Genomic DNA, 16,451 nt, shown 5'->3' with positions numbered 1-16,451 from the left:
CGCATTAAACATACTTCAAAATATTTCTTTAAATAACGATTTATTGGATAGGCAGGGTTTGGAGCAGGGTGACAGGGCGGGGAGACCTCGTTCTCCTTATAGACTAAACAACGTTTAATAAAATCTGGACTCGTCCTGCTCGAATGCTTACGCTTGCGTTCTGGGCATGCATAATGTAATAATTTGATTAGATGTGAAAACTTTTGTTCTGGCATTGCAATTGCAGGTAGATAATTTCGAAGGCTTCCGGGCGAAAGTTTTACCCCATCTCGATGAACATTGGTGGAACAAGACTACTGGAACTTATGGTAATATTGCGCGTGTGTTGATTTTAGTTGGTTTGTTCGCTACAATTATAAGGGCCTTCCGTTGGCGAAGTATTCTACTTAATGCCCAATTCCTTGAGTTCGGTCTCCTCATCCACGGAGTCCTCATCATCCGAACCATGAACCGATGGAGCTGGTGTGGTGTGGCCTGGTGATAAACATTTTATTAGACAATGCATTTTTGTTTCTTATAATAACAGCATAATCGCTCATAAGTTAAATATATTCGTTTCCGCCCTCAAGGTCTATGCATTTTTATTTGCTTGCTATAAACTTTAGTTGTCTAAAAGTATTCAATCGTTTTTTCACAGCTTTATCAGTAAATATAATAGAATTGCACTCACGACATTAATGCGAATACTAACATGCAGCGTGCTTTTGGACATAATTTATCAAGAGGCTGGGAATTCATTTAAACGTTTATTATTACTTAACGGGGACCGTAAAAGTACAAAGTGGAATGTCCAACAGCTGTTTTATTCGAGACTATGTAACGACTAAATTCTTGTTGATCGCAAGTACAGCAAAAGTATTTAAAAATGCATTTACATTGGAGTGTGTTGTGTTCATTCGGATCAAGCATATATATTTTTCTAGCGATCTGCGTCTTCTTCCTGCCACTTACGCGATGAAGTAGGACTGGGAGGTTCGCTGTGCGGTCGCGAGAAGATCAAGTTGTTTTTCGATCCATAGAGGGACAATTCATCCACATAGTCTGGGTAAACAGCCTGCAGGGCCTTAACCCTGGCCTGTCTGTAGTACTGCAAATAAAAAGTGTGATCGGTCAATAATGTGATTTAGAAAGGCGTAAACTGATTTGATAATATTTGAACGCTTCTGCGGCTTTGGATGTAAATAAACCCAGTAAATACTAACAATGCCCAGGGTGCGCCAGTCCAGAAGATCGCTCAACCGCTCCGTGCGATTACGCTGGATGATGCGCTGGCGACGGTTCAGCCTGGAGAACTCCATCATGAAGCTGGACAGCTGCTGAACGCTGTTCTCCAATCCGATATAGCGGCGATCCACGATGTAGATACCGTAGGACTTGGGATCACTGATGTGCTCCTCCATGAAGCAGCCGAAACCGGACAGATTGGTGGTTACGCTGGGAATTCCCATCACCGTGCACTCGGCGGGAGTGTAGCCCCAGGGCTCGTAGTATGAGGGGAAGACACCCAAGTGGCAGCCACGGACGAATTCTTCGTAGTCGATTCCAAACAGAGGGTTTGTGGATGTGAGGAACTCCGGATGGAAGACCATCTTGACGCGATCGTGGCGCGAGTTGAACAGATGGCAACGACGGATCGAGGATAGCACCGGATCGTTCCAGTCATCGGCCACATTGTGCGTGGTAACAGGCGGCATCGAATCGCGTTGCATGGCGAACATGCAACGCTTGATCTTGACCAGGTCATCCTTCTGGAGGAGATCATCGGCATTGGGGATGTTGCCCTGCAGGCAGGTGTCGAACATCCGCTTGCCCACGGCCTGTTGCACATTGTTAATCGTATCGCGCAACTGCTTGATCACGGCATGTCCTCGCAGTGAGTCCACGTTGAAGTTGTTGGTCTTGGTGGGGAAGATGAGGAAGGCCACCACCGTGGTGTCCGGCTTCTCGTGCTTCAGCATCGCATTCAAGCGAGCCAGTGCCTCAATGAAGATGTCGGCTCCCTTGTTTCCGAACTCGTAGCGACCGGCGATAAAGAAGTACAAGGTCTTATCCAAATCAAAGTCAATGTGGCTACAGCGATAGAGAATAAACTTGGATTTAACAAAGCGACTACTAATATTATTAATTACTACACAACTTGATAAAGGCTTTGACATGAACTGGCATTTTGTCAGATTAAGATACGAGCATAGGACAGAAATATAATTACCTTAGATCATGAATTGATTATGACCAAATTTGTATGTACCTACACTATAAATCAATAGAATCCTAAGCTAACATTAAATTACTATAGACATGAAATCATATAATCATGTACGTAGATTATAGAGCCATGTTTCTATCGATTAACCTTTATTCAAGGGTGTAGAATATTGAAAACATTTCCGCATAACAATTCCTTCAGATAATGCAATCTCATCTGCACCGTAAAATGAGCTGAGATTCTGTGGACTGACATTGCCAATTAGCTCAAAAACGGATTATTTGCAGTCTTGAGCAGATAACTGATACTGAAGAATTGGTAACTCGGAGTTCGGCACTGTGTACTCACCCGTAGAAATGACCCCGCACGAATTCGTTGATCTTCTCCTTGGCAACGGCGTGCAAGTTCTGGAACTCGTGGATGGCCGAGAACTTCTTCACGTTCAATCCGTTCGGCGTGATGATGTCCGGCTTGCGCTTGAGCAGATGCTCCGCCTCGTAGCCCGTAATCTCCGAGACGGTGGTGAACACGTGAGCCAAGTGGGTGGCACCTCGCTCCAGGCAATAGCGATGGTAGATCTGTCGCTTGCCCGCCTCTTCGTCCACGGCGAACTTGTCCAGGTTGTTGTAGAAATCGGTGTTGCCGGCGCACAGGTAGCGACCCAACAATGTGGCATGGGTGGTGAACACAGTGGCAATCTCCACCAGACGAGTTCGTAGGATAATGAGACCCACGCCAGCTTGCCATTCGTGAAAGTGGGCGACAATCCTCGGGGCACTCAGTTCGTTGTTTTGCGAATAAGTTACGGCAAAGTTGCGGAACTCCTCCAGGAACTCGGCAATCATAAAGCCCAGGATGATGGCATCGTTCGTCTCGATATCCAAATGAGGTATTCCAATATGGCACTTCTCCCACATCTCCGATTTGAACTGATCCAACTTCCAGGCAGCGGATCCAATATCGAACAGGATCAGTTGGGGATTTCCGTCCACCAGCCAACGACCGGTGTGGATTTTATAGCCTCGCGAGCGCAAGGAGTTGACAGCATCCAGCAGGGGATTTCCCCTGGGGAATTCCATCTCCTCCATCTCGGTGCGGGCACAGTGCTCCTTGTAGGGACCCATCATGCACAGCTGCTCTCCCATCTCCTCGGTGGAGACATAGGCCTTCGACCGGATCACCGTGTAAATGCCGCCCACCTTGTTGGCCACCTCCCATGCCACCTCGAAGTTCCAGCGATTCTCCCGGGAGGCGATGTCACCTCGATCGAAATAGTCCTTCAGGTCCGCCCCGGACTCCACTCTCGAAAAGCGACGATTCATCTGGAACGGGAACGGGAAGTAAAAGCAATTAGTTTTCGTATAATCTGCTCCTCGTGCTGGCTTAAGTTAATCCCCACCCTCAGGGCGTAGGAGGTGGACTCATTGTCCTCGAATCGGTAGGACTGCTGTCTGCGCATTTTCCTGATATGCTGGGAATGGGATGCTTTAATCTAGGCGCCGCTGATCTGTTGCTGAACCTCTCCGCTGAGGCTCTCGATGCGGACTGATAGTGTCAACTAAATTTAGCCACCGGCTTGACCCACATTACAAGCAGCGATTCCTTATCGCTTTACACTTGTACATTAAGCCAAAACCATATTTCGTACACACATTTATGAGTTTAATAAATATTTTAAAGAAAATACTACATAAGAGAAAACGGAATTAGCCCTGGGTACGTCAAAACAATTAAACTCATACGTTTTTAATTTGTGATCTGTCATAATAAGAGTGAATAGTTGAAACCTATGTAGTTAAAGAACGCCTCATTTCTCGCAGTGCAGCGACCGCGCTTGATGTTGGCGTTGTTGGTATTGGTGTTGGTATTGGGGTATTGGTATTCAGTGTCATCACACGCCGGCATTTGTTGCATCACCACGCAGCGAGGTGCGATCGATCCGCTATCAGCCGAGTGCAGTTGCATCGCTGCAGTTTATGGACTGATAAGAGGTGCTATGCGACATCGCCCATGTCCCTGACAGTCGGTCATTTATGTACGTGCCATAGTTCTACAGCTATAGATGAGGCGTCCATAAGGCAAAGGTCTATTTTCGGATGTCGGATGTCGGAAATGTTCAGCCTCACTGGTGAGCAAAGATGAGTTTGCCAATTTTCCGCTGTATATGTATTCATGAAAATTTGGCAAATGTTCCAATTGTCAACGTCACAAATTGATAGGAAAAATGCCGAAGCCGTCAGTTTCGCATTTAGTACTGACGACCTAGAATTCGTCTTCTACTTATTCAGTTTTCCAAAATGTTTATGTTCAGCTATATTCATCTTTTAAAAGTTGATGTCATAAGGTGCTGTTACACTGTTAATTGAACATTGTCCAGAATGACCTTGGCAAACGAAGACACCATAAAATATCAATTGGCTCAGAAACTCGAGGCAATAAAATCATTTAACATACTAAATATCTTATCTGCGTTGATATAACAAACTACGGGCCTTAATCTCTAGCCTTAACTTTCTCTACGCCGGCTCTGTATTAATCGGATATTATTTATCTGGATTTGTATAGATGTATAATTTAAATCGAATCTGAATAAAGCTGCGTAAAGCTGGGAAATTCACTCTTTGGCCTTTGACTAGGACTAGGACTACCTTTGTACTGTCATACCTTTTACTTCCAAAGTTCGCAAATATACATTAATATTATATACAATACATAAATATTCAAACTATTACTCAGAATATGAGTGGAGAAGAATTATATCTTTGTATTGTAACACTTTTTTCAGGACTCTATCCACTTTATCCGCCGCTAGAGGGCGTGTTATCCGCATGAAGAGATCTCTTTGCTATCACTCGATTGCACTTGTCTCCTTCGCACCGCACACTTCTCACTCAGAATTATGTTTGAAAGCAATTAACGAAAGAATGCGAGAAAAAGTAAAAGTGAGGAAAACCTCTTGGCACGACTACTAACAGTTGAACAATTGTCGACTTCTTGCACTTGATAATTTGGTTTTTCAATTGCGGAGAAAGACGGGAAAATTAAGGCTCTAGTTTTCTATCCCGCTCGCACCTGCACACACGCACTGCTGCAACGCAACTCCAAAAAGAGGAAGAACAACAACAACGAGAGCAACAACAACAGCGGCAAGCAGCTGAGAAACCTCAAGTGTACGTGTGTGTTTGTTTGTATGTTTGTGGCAGGCAGAGATATTTTTTCATTGCCAGCTAAAAGTCAAATAAAGGTCAGTGGCGTGCTGCTGAGAGAGGGAGAGCATTAAAAATTGTTCACCATTATTGGTATAGTTTGCTTCTTGCGCCCCTATTTGTTATTGTTTTGTTAATATTTTTGTTGTTTTAGCCATTGTTGTTGTTGTATTAAACCCGCTCAACAAGTTTAAAAACTTGATAATTTTGTTTTTGCTGCACTCTGAGGTGGGCAAAAGAGAGGGGGAGAGAGTGGAAGAGAGAACGCCAGGAATTTGTATTTTCATGCGGCCGGCGCATTGATAACGCTAATAACGCTTATCAACGCTTTTTGTTTATGTTTCGCGTTTATCACTTTTCCAGCAGGTAGTGCGAAAAATCTGATAACGTATGTTTCCACAGCATCCGCTTGGCGCCAATTGCAAAATACAACAAAATCCCGCTGATAACGCGGTTTGCTTGAATGTGCATCAATTGGTGTGTGGGAATAACTTTAAGTTTGGCACGCGCAGGTCTACGAACTATATAGTTCCCCGATTTCGGAAATAAAATCACCTTAGAGCCGTCGCTGTTGTTGGCCACACGAAACAAAACGAATAACTGAAAAAGAATTCGAAAACAAAAAGAAAAGCCATGGGCACCCGGGAGAGTTCTTGTTTTTGTTGTTGCACTGCCGAGTGGGAGTTTGCGCAGAGAGAAATGCGGAGAGAGCGCAAGGAGAAGAGAAGAGAGCGACCAGGTAAATATTGTAGGAATAAAGTGACCGTACGAAGAGCGGCAAAATATTCCTCTCGAAATTTAAATATTAGCAAGTACGTACTTAAGCATTTAATATACTTGAATAGCCAAATATCTAATTCCATTCGCAATTTTTTCAAGCTTTTAGCTTAAATTAAGCACACTGTTCAAAAACGAGCGCCCATTTTTTTGGTTTTAAAATAACGTAAGCAAGTAACGCAAGCAGCATTGCCAGCTGTATGAAAAAAGTTTTTACTTCGCCAAAGGGCGGGAATTTCAAAGTTGCGCGAGTCTGAAACATTCATGGTAAAGTATATTATGATCATCCATCAACACAATCACATCCTAACAATTTTACGGTTTAATTAACAAAAATACTAAAGTAATACTCTGTTACATTTTGTAGTACCAAAATTAAATTCTCATTAAAATAAATATAAGCAAAAGATAATATTATTCATTTCATAAGATCCACCTAAAATAGGTTTTTTTCTATTTTTGTTTTGCACATTTAAATCCCATATTTGGTTGTAGCTGCCATCTTACCTTGATCCAAATCCTGTTGTCTATATAAACCTATAACTGTCCACCGTCAGAGCTCACCTTGAATTTTCTTCAGTTTTCGCATAAAAAGCCATATTTCACAGAAATTTGAACAGTTTGTCGTAACCTTGCTCTATAAACAATTTAATGTCCGCTCACTTAACCTCAATTAAAAGTGGAAGATGGTCACGCAACTTTCCTGTCGCCTTTCAATTTCCATTCTTTCATTTCGAGCTTGAGTTTTATGTTTATTAATTGAAAAGTGTGAAGAACAGGTAATCATTTACGAATAGAAAGAGAGGGATGGAGCAGGATAACTGGGTCAATTGAGTAACCGCAAATATTTCAATATCATTTACGCAATCTTTTCTCCAACGAAGAATTCCTTGCGTAGAAAAAATTCAAAAATAAGTTTTATTAATGTTGAATTACTGCGTCGCCAGGTGGCGCTGTAGCATCAATTGACTTTCTCGACGGTTCACAAGGTCAAAGGACATTAATATTATTATTCGCGCCCTGCCTCACACTCCTCACAGACCACTCGTCTGCTTTCAATGTCTTTGAAGCGACTTGCTCTTTGTGTCCTTCATAAACAACCATTGATAACAGACACAATGGCACAAGGACAATGTGAAAAGCGCCGACTTTTATGTTTACGACATATCCTTGCCATCTCACTGTAAATCATTTCGGATTGCATTTGGTCCACTTGTTTTACCCTCTCATTTTGGCCCTCTTCCTCCGATTCCTGCGATTTTAGTTAGTTTTGCAATTTCCTGCAGCGACAATCGTCACCAGGACTCACATTTACACTTACACACTTACACTTCATAGTCGTAATGGTCACACTCATGACTGCCTTATCTTCGCGGCCAGGGAATACGAACATTTTTCGGCATATTCGGGGGTCAAGGACAATGCTTCATGTTGGCTCCTTGCCCAAATAAATAAATGTGCGCTGTGCATTTTTAATTAAGCAAATGTTTTTGAATCGCTGCAACTATTTGTGTAATCTATTTGTGTATCTATATAGCAATTCACAAAGTTTGCATTTTTTAAAGACTACTGCAAACTACGTTTAAGCTTATCATAGTTCAGACTTAGCTGCCACTATCATCCCAAAACAAAAACTAAATGGCATGGGAATTCGAAAATAAACGGGAATTATCGAGGCCAAACGCCTTGGCCACGCCATAAAGAGCTTAATTAAAAAGTTGGCCATAATTCATTAGTGACCATGGCTAGGCACGTGAACTCCAGTCACTCGGCTCTGGCATAAGTCATTGGGTGGGAGCCCAACTTAACCGACTTAAGGTTAAGGGACGTCCAACACTGAAATGTGACTAATTTATGTCAGGACACCCGCCACCACCCGCTGTCGAAATATTGCAGGACAATAAAGATAACAACGAAAGAAGCTTCCCAAAAAAGTCGAGGTTGCGTTGATTGCGCTTATGCGGCACAAGAAGCCAAGACAGCTGGAAATTAGTGATGGCTAATGATCTCAACCAGAGGATACTCATTACTTTCATTTACTTACCACATAAGATCCTAGGAAAACACTTTATTATAATCAGCAGTCAAAACCAAAAACACGATACGCAGTTTTGATATCATTGAAACTCCTAGAAATTAATATTATCCATAAATCATATATTATGAAAAATAATAATATTATATTGTCTAAAACTTATATATAACATTACATAGAGCATTCGTTCTAATCGCATGAATACTGTGTAAAAAGTGTTGCCTACTGCGCGGCGCATGCGTTTACACATACCGAACGTGCAACATGGTGAACGTGGTTGTGCTGTGGGTGGTGCTGGTGGGTGGTGCCTGCTGTGGGGGGTGCTAGCCGGAGGATGCTGACAGTGTTTGTACACAAAAAAGGCGCCACAGCAGCGGGAGCAGCAAAAACAGAAGCCACAGCAGCTGACGACGCGAATTCGAAATTCGAAAACTGTTATCAACAAACGCCGCGTATCTGTGTGAGTGCGTATGGGTGTGTGTGCGTGTCCGTGTTGGTGTGGCTGTGTTTGGGGGCATTTGTGTGGGTGACTGCCTGGCAATGGCAGATGAACATGAAGCCCATCAGTTGGCGGCTGTTGCACGTTGCGTGCGGTTTTGTTGGGCTCCGAACTCCGAGCTGCGTGTCCTGAACTCCGAGCGCACATCCTTCGTGTGCTCGGAAAATATTCAAAGTGCGTTCCGTTGTAGTTGTCGTTGTCGTTGTTGTGTCGTTGTCAGTTGTTGGCTTTTTAATAACTCACCAGCGAGTGGCAACTAGTCGCAAATACTATGGCCCAACTATCTCCAGGACAAGGGACAAACCTGTCATTTACTATTCGCCACTGGCGGCAGTCGGTTGTCCTCGCGCTTCTCAACTGAGCTTCGAAATAGTGATCGGTTTAAAGCCAAATATTCCGTCAAAAGGTTCAAAATGTAGGAAGTCAAGATAAAATAATTATTGAAATAACGAAAATCCGAATAAAATAAACAAAAACATTATTTAAATTGGGAACCATTTGTAAAATTAATACCTAAATAATGTCAACAAACTAAAACAGATTCATGTGCTCATAACGCTATTAAATTGGAAATACAAATAAACCCACGAAGTAGAAACAAAGATTTATAAGTTAACAAAAAACCAGCAAAATTACATTTTCCAAATCTCTGACAATAATTAATGATGTTAATAATTCCCCTACGCACTTTACACAGCTTTAATTAATGTGTTTCGTAAGCGCCTTGCTTCAATATTAAGCATACGCCCAGTAGGCCCATTCAAGCGGCGGCACAACTCTGGCCCCGTTGCACCTGCCGCAGCGAAATTCTCGAAGGGGCAACATCAAAAACCACTTTATAATGCGATTTGTAGGCAAAACCAGTTAAATTGCGTAATTAATTTAAGCGAACATCGCTACACAGCAGCAAAGAAGCTCCCAGCTCCTACGGAAATACCCCAAATTTCAATGACAATAACTCAGCAGTCAGTCGAGGCATAGGCGTTTTGTACTCCCTTGCCGTGAGTTGTTTTAATTGCACTTTTAAAGAAATTATATAATACGCATTTAACATATTGGTTTTGTGGCAAATAGAACTGTTATTCATTATACTCAATTTATTTCATTAAATTAAGGCATTTAGCCTTATTTAATATGTTAGGGTATTTCAACATCTGCGTGGAAAGACACACACTTATTTGTCTTCAGCAAAGAGCTGCTGCAAAGTGTGCGAGAAAAGTGAGGGAAAGGCCAGGCACAAGTTCACTCAAGTTATGCTGAGAGCAGCAGCAAATTTTCAGGCAATTTAATTGAAGAGCTCTTAGGAGTTTTCCGCATTCATGTAACGCAACCTGAATCGCTTTATATGATGAGCCGAGATTCATTTATCCCGGCAATAATTTGGTTGTCACGCCTTCAAATCTGAGGAATTGCCGCCCGCAGACGTTTGAATCCCGCTAAAACCAAACGGAAATAAAAACACGCAGCAAAAAATGAAATCAAATCAAATAAAACCGAATTATATGAGCAACGCGGACCCACAATCCTCGTACAATATGTACGTCCTGTTCATTCCGCCATTCTATTTTCTCTGGTTTTCTTGAGCAGGTTAAGCGGGCCGCAAATCCGCATCGTGTAATGAAAATCAAAGTACATAAATATAAAATTAAATGTCGTAAATAAAAAACGAAAAAAATAATACCATCAGGACACATAAAATATGCATGTATATGTGCGTGTAATGTAAAGACGCGACTCGCGAGGCGGCAAAGTGAAATTTAAGAAACGTGCCACATTAAATATTTAGCAAACTCGGAAAGCCCGCAAAAGTGTAAGGAACCTAGCAACGTTTGGTAAGCTAAAATTAACCTGATTTACTTGGAATAATAAATGAAAATGAAACACTGGGGTAACTAAAGATTGGGAACTTCAAAGTTTGAAACACAAGGAGGGTTTTAAGATAGCATAAGATGATGTACAGCTTGCTCATACAAAATAAACAAAAATCCAAAATTCATGTTCCTTTTTCTGTGTTATCCTCTCAAAATACTTAAGCCAAGCTAATTGAATATTTTGAGGATTTTTCCCGCCCCCCAAGAAATCACTGGCACATCGTTAGCTAATCAATGAGCGGAACTGTGATTTATCAGCTCCCCTATTGATTTATTCCAAATGGCGCTGAAAGCATTCCATTCCACAGCATTAACGTTCTGTTTTTTTTTTTTGGAACTTTAATGTTTACGATGTGCATTCAGAGCCATTCAGCGTCATGGGGCAGGAAGTGCCATAAAAACAAAGTCCTGGCCATAAAACATAAGAGATGGTCAGAGCAAAGTGCAGCCCCAAAAAATCGCATATGTGGCATATAAGTCAGAAAAAACCACTTCTTGAACGGCCATTCATAAATAGTTTTATGTAGCGCATCAAAAAAACATAAAATAAAGGAATGAATAAAGGCCAAAGCAAAATGTGCTTTAAAAGGGAAATCATTCAAGACGTTTGCATGGGGGAAGTTTCATTCTGGTTTAGCCCAGCTAAATTCTATGCAAATGAGTTTCGGTGCGAGAAAAGTCTTTCCAATTTTTATTGTTTTTCCGTTGCTGATTTTTTGCGAGGATTGCGCCCACTGAAGGCGCGATGAGACGTCGGAATTTGCCAAAAGCCGCAACAAACAAAGCAAAATGAAAAGGGCACAAACTGAAACTGAAAGGGGGTGGGAAATGAAAACAAATAGAAAATGGCGTGAAAGTTTTATGCGATTTGGAAAAAGGCGTGACACAGGACCAAAGGGATTGCAGAGGCAGCCAAAATGTCCTGATGAATGTGCTGTCAGTTGGGGGCTCTCGACTATGGGCTTATACACATATCCCCACATATATATGATTTTGGTGACTGTCTGCAGGGCGGAAGTGCGGAAAATCCCCTTGAGTTATGGAAAAGAAAGTATAAATTGTAAAGGCGTAGCATGATTAATGTACTAAATATGTTTTGGGTTTGGGTTTGGGTTCTATACATAAAAGTCCACTTAAGTTTATGCTAATGAAAGATAATACCAACTGTTTTCTAGCATATTTAGATATGACTTTATTGAAATTATGGGAGCACGTGCGCTAAATATAGCCACAAACTTTTATCGACTGTCAACAGTTGATGCCAATCGCAGCTTATCAGTAGCAATGCGATTAGCCCGATCGAGCTGGAGGAAATAAACAAATCGTCGAGTGGCAAGCAAACACAGGAAATGAAGTCGACACAAAAATAGTGGTGCTAATTATAATTATATCTATATTAGAACTTTGGGCGCGTGAAATTGGCAATCACGACTGGTAGGCAGTCAGCAATAATCGAGCTTCACTTTTATCAGTCACGCTGGCCGACCAAAAATAAACCGAAAATATATTTTTGGTGCCAAAGGGAAGCACTCGTGAATACACCTCCTTGTTGCTCGTCAAGTTAATAAACGTAAAATGAGCTTGTCACATCAACAATACTCATAACAATGAAATCTGAAATTCCCTCGTTCTGGCACGTGATGAAAAATTATTGGGCACTTTTTCCGGCGTTTTCAGCAAGTAAATAAGTTTAATGTAAAATTTGAGAAAACTTTTTGCTTTCCAGAAAATATGTAATTTTAAGGCCTAATTAAATGATGTCCTACATTAAAATCTATATAAATAATATCCTATATTATGCATAAATAGAATATGCATCCAATTACATTTTAACAGTTAAACAATTGACAACAAATTTTCTCTCTTACTTCTCTCTGATAAAAGGAAAGTGTATAAAACAGTTCGACTTCCATTTGCATGAATTCCGTTGCTCCGGTGTTGATTATAATGATAAGCACTTTAACCACAGGCATGCAAATTGCCAGAAGGCAAAAGCGTTAAAATTTAACAGCCTTGGCCTCAACACACACACACGCACACACACACAAGCGCACATTGTGGGGCTAAATGTGAGCCGGGAAAATGCTCCTCAGGCAAATTCAATTTCGAATCGCCTCCCATTCTGTTTTCATCTTTATTGGAACTTTTCTAGTTCAGCACATTTGACACTTGAGATGGTCCTTTTTCCTATAGACACATAGCCATATAGCCATCTCTCTCTGGTTGTCTCTACCCGTCCCTCTCGGTTGTTACGTGTGTGCTCAGTGAGCTGTTAAACTGCTGACATGGCCACTCAATCTCACCTTGCGGCAACAGGTGACACGAACTTGGCTTATTGAAATGTTTTCGACACTTCTTGATTGACAGCTGCTGAATGAAAACAATTTGTTATTGAAAAATGCCTGCTGTTATTATTCGAAGGTGAAAGCAGTTCAGGAAATTGCACTGTATTTCAAATTTCATTTATTTCCATAAGGTCAAGCTTCAGTGCCTCAAAATTGGTGGCATTTTTATTTCGTTTTAGAGTTTTATAGATACAATTCGTCTTCGCAGAACTTCAGGTTCATAGATTCCAAGCACTGCTGTAATTATTCAAATATGCGAACACCCGTGGAATAAATCAAATGGCGCACGTGTTCGTAATGTGCGCCAAGAATCGCAAAATCACAAAGGAAATCTGTGAGCAAGTTTGGCCAAAACCATTTCAGAAACTTTGGCTGCTGTCCCATACCATTCCATTGAACCACTCCGGTTCCCCAAAGCTATGGCTAATAATCTGCTCGGAATAAAGAGATGGCCTTCAGTAATTCATTCTTGATTTCGGCTTTAGGCCAGCTTGGTGTTAAAGTTTTCCTCGCTTTTCCCGTCTGGCTTTCCCATCTGGACTGCAGCATATCTCATTGTAATTTGCATTTTTATGTCTGTAAGTGATATTTCCTTTCGCACTCCCTGGCCATCTCTTTCTCCGGCCACTATGTCTGTATGTCTGCCTCTTTCTCAGTAGGCGGCCAAGCGGAATACTGAATGCTGAATTTTTATGCTCAGCCACATGAGTAAGTGAGTTCTGTGCGGCTTGTGGCAAAAACAGGCCGTGCTCTGGAGGAAGTGAAGTGTCTGCTGCTCGGTGAGATAAAGTCTGAATTATTAAATATACATAAATCAAGAGACACGGGGAATGGGAGCGGTTGCAGGAAGCTTAAGCAACTACAGTTTGCACCGATGTCAGTGGATTAAAACTGGTCTTAAAGCAATCTTTTAGTTTAGTTTCGGGCACGGAATTCGTTTTGTAAGCCTAATCCCGTCCAGCCACTGGCCACCAGCGGGCGCCGGCAGAGGGAAGGTATATCGAGGCAGCACAAAATCAAGCAAACTTTTCGTCTCTCTTTATTTGGTAACAAAAATTGTTGGTATTAGAAAGGCAAACAAAAAAAGAACAAAAAACGAGAAGAAAAGAAATGCGAAAGCTTTTTGGTTTGGTAGCAAAGTTCCAAGAACTGGTGGTCAAGTTGTGGGTAAAATACAGTGGGTACAATTATGGTGGTGCCTCAAAATGATGCAGTTGCTGCCGTGGATCATGCGCTTTGGTTTCCAGTTTCTAGCGCTAGTTTGGCTCCTCCTGCTGCTGCTGTTGTGATCCTGCATCTTCCTGCTTCGCTGCAGCTTCCTGCACCACTTGCCCACCAGACTCGGCCAGCACTTCCTTCCCGTGCGTCTCGCTGGCCGCCTTCCTTTTGGTCTGCCGACGAACCTCCAGCAGCTGCATGTCCGCCTGCTTGTACATGCGACGCCAGTGCTCCTGTTCGCGGCGATAGGCGGGCATCCAGGCGGCCAGCGCTTCGAGGAGGCCGCTGTGAAAGGGATTCTGCAGCTGCGGCAGCTGGAAATCGCTGTGGAACGAGGGGCAATAGATGATGGCATCGAAATACTGCTCGAACTCCTCGTCATTCAGCGGCATCGTGCGCGACTCGAGTATCTCGAAGCTATTCAAACGACGGACAAAACGGAGGGAGAGAAATATGTTAGTCGCATGTTTAAGCACAAATTCAATCACATTTGGGAGCCCTCACCTGGGCAGTCGCTCGCGTAGGTAGCGTAGCCTTCGGCCGCAATTGTATGCGATGACCGCGCGACTGTAGTTCTCGCTAAACGCCGCCAAGCCGGCCTCCACCAGCAGCTTGTTGATCGACGGCGCAAACTCCTTGCTCTGCGACAGTCGCATGAAGAAAATGCCCGCCGCGGCGTCCACTTCGATCACCTGTGCATGCAGCGTTGCGTCGTACACCAAACGCTTGAAGTGACTGACGCTATCCGGCGGCCAGTGGATGCCCAACGGCTGTATGTGCGACAGTGTGCCGCGGGCAGCCAGTATTGGGGTGTTCGCAAAGCGATCCGGCAGAAAACGCAATTTACTCGGCGACAATTCAAAGGACGTGGCATAGTCCACGTGGTAGACGTACACCCAGGTGGCGTCTGTGGGCGCGGTGTGCAGCACTCTGGCCCGTCGCCAGTCAGTTCCATGTTGAGCCGCGCATATGTAGCCGGCTTTGTGAAAGCAGCTGGGCATCGCTGTCCTGTACGCCGGATCCAACGGACGATTGTAAAACGAGCTGTGGATTTGATAGGATTAGTTCGAAACAGCCGTGGTCAAGCAAATGGATACTCACTTCATTTCGATGGTCAGCTCGGCCAGCGGATCGTCGTCGTCCGTGGCATGCAGAAAGTGGAACCAGAACTGAAAGGGACTGTACACCTTGCACACGGCGATCCTGACGAAGTCGCCCTGCCGGCAGCACTCCTGCACATTCATTGGCGGCAGCGCACAGTCCAGGCGCACGGCATTCTTGGGTCTGTCCAGCATTAGGATATCATCCGTCTGCATGGAGTACAAAATGTTGGGCATTAAGCATTACATCACACATTACATCGCGCGCCCAAAACTGACCACACAGCTTTCGGGAAACGCAGGGCGCAAGTTCTCGCTACGCCCAAAGCTCTTCATGACCTGCTCCGCTACCGCAGCATCCGACAGTTCCACCGGCAGTTCATCCACCTTGGCGGCAGCCAGGTCAAATGGATTCTGCGCTCTCAACTCGCCACCATCGCTGTGGCTAGCTGGACCTTCCGGTGCGGCCTTCTCTGCCGCAGCTTCGTGGCGACTTTTATGCTCCAGCACGGCCCACTGCGCTGTCTTCTCCAGCCACTCCAGCAGGTAGTCCTTTTCGCTGTCGGGGATTAGCTGCTTCTGCTTCGCTTGCAGCTCCGCTGGGCGTGAACTGACTTGGCTATTGGCATTCGCCACTATGGCGTCCAAAACCCTGCGTTTGCCCGTGCACATGGAGAATGCTTTGTCGCTGGGCGGCGGACCCGGCTGAAAGGGTGGATGGGATGTGGATATACATGTATATATTGGCTACTGAAGGATTACCAACTTGTTTGGGAAAATATCTGGCACATATGTGCATCTGTTTGCCGCGGCTGCTCAGCAGTGCTGGGTGTTGGCCTGCCTGGTCAGATGGCCTGGTGGGATCGTTAGTTTTGGGCTCGGGAACGATCTAAGGTGCAGAATTAATAGTAATTTCTAACATAAACTTACGGATTTAAACACGCACATATTTTTTAAAATCGCTTTGGCAGTGACTCCTCCCATTGGCGTCCATTTGCGACAGTAGCATTTTGGCACGCGAGCAGCGCATATCGGCTGATAATTCATTTTTAAACGCGGCATTTCGCAGAATATTTTTAAGTTGCGTTTTCGAGCGCAATGTTTGATTTTTGTCTTCCATTTTGTTTTGCATTTTTGTAACTTTAATTTCAAATGTTACACTTGGTCGGTGTGGCAACGCCGCATTAAGCTGCA

The 16,451-nt window shown here is 43.5% G+C and overlaps 2 protein-coding genes across 3 annotated transcripts; both read right to left on the bottom strand.

Annotated features, from left to right (window-relative positions):
* Positions 1–21: 21 nt before the first annotated feature.
* LOC122619205 (glycogen [starch] synthase) lies at positions 22–6,109 on the bottom strand. Of its 2 annotated transcripts, none has more exons than XM_043795969.1 (5): positions 5,968–6,109; positions 2,555–3,528; positions 1,203–2,070; positions 952–1,087; positions 22–474 (listed from the first exon to the last, which is right to left on the bottom strand). In XM_043795969.1, exons 2-5 carry the CDS (start codon positions 3,526–3,528, stop codon positions 383–385), a joined length of 2,070 nt encoding a protein of 689 aa, XP_043651904.1. In that variant the 5' UTR covers positions 5,968–6,109; the 3' UTR covers positions 22–382. The 2 variants fall into 2 exon arrangements, with proteins under 2 accessions (XP_043651904.1, XP_043651903.1); XM_043795968.1 differs by lacking the exon at positions 5,968–6,109 and adding an exon at positions 3,606–3,759.
* Positions 6,110–13,979: 7,870 nt separating this feature from the next.
* Positions 13,980–16,389, bottom strand: LOC122619311. Its single transcript, XM_043796154.1, has 6 exons — positions 16,204–16,389; positions 16,024–16,146; positions 15,537–15,962; positions 15,259–15,467; positions 14,662–15,201; positions 13,980–14,574 (listed from the first exon to the last, which is right to left on the bottom strand). The coding sequence occupies exons 1-6, from the start codon at positions 16,387–16,389 to the stop codon at positions 14,196–14,198; spliced, it is 1,863 nt and encodes a 620-aa protein (XP_043652089.1). The 3' UTR covers positions 13,980–14,195.
* Between the last annotated feature and the right edge of the window lie 62 nt (positions 16,390–16,451).

This window comes from Drosophila teissieri, chromosome 3R (genome assembly GCF_016746235.2).
Source record: "Drosophila teissieri strain GT53w chromosome 3R, Prin_Dtei_1.1, whole genome shotgun sequence".
Lineage (NCBI taxonomy): Eukaryota > Metazoa > Arthropoda > Insecta > Diptera > Drosophilidae > Drosophila > Drosophila teissieri.
The sequence above is the reverse complement of the archived record's forward strand: the minus strand, read 5'-3'. Positions and strand labels throughout refer to the sequence as shown.

Excerpts from the sequence above, each read along its gene's own strand:
- LOC122619311 (XM_043796154.1), bottom strand. The coding sequence starts at position 16,389 with ATGCAAAACAAAATGGAAGACAAAAATCAAACATTGCGCTCGAAAACG. Across the intron at positions 16,147-16,203 it reads AAAGCGATTTTAAAAAATAT|ATCGTTCCCGAGCCCAAAAC; the intron begins GTGCGTGTTTAA and ends TCTGCACCTTAG. Across the intron at positions 15,468-15,536 it reads CGTTTCCCGAAAGCTGTGTG|ACGGATGATATCCTAATGCT; the intron begins GTCAGTTTTGGG and ends TACTCCATGCAG.
- LOC122619205 (XM_043795968.1), bottom strand. The coding sequence starts at position 3,665 with ATGCGCAGACAGCAGTCCTACCGATTCGAGGACAATGAGTCCACCTCC. Across the intron at positions 1,088-1,202 it reads ACTGGCGCACCCTGGGCATT|TACTACAGACAGGCCAGGGT; the intron begins GTTAGTATTTAC and ends TTTTATTTGCAG. Across the intron at positions 475-951 it reads TCCCAGTCCTACTTCATCGC|GCCACACCACACCAGCTCCA; the intron begins GTAAGTGGCAGG and ends GTTTATCACCAG.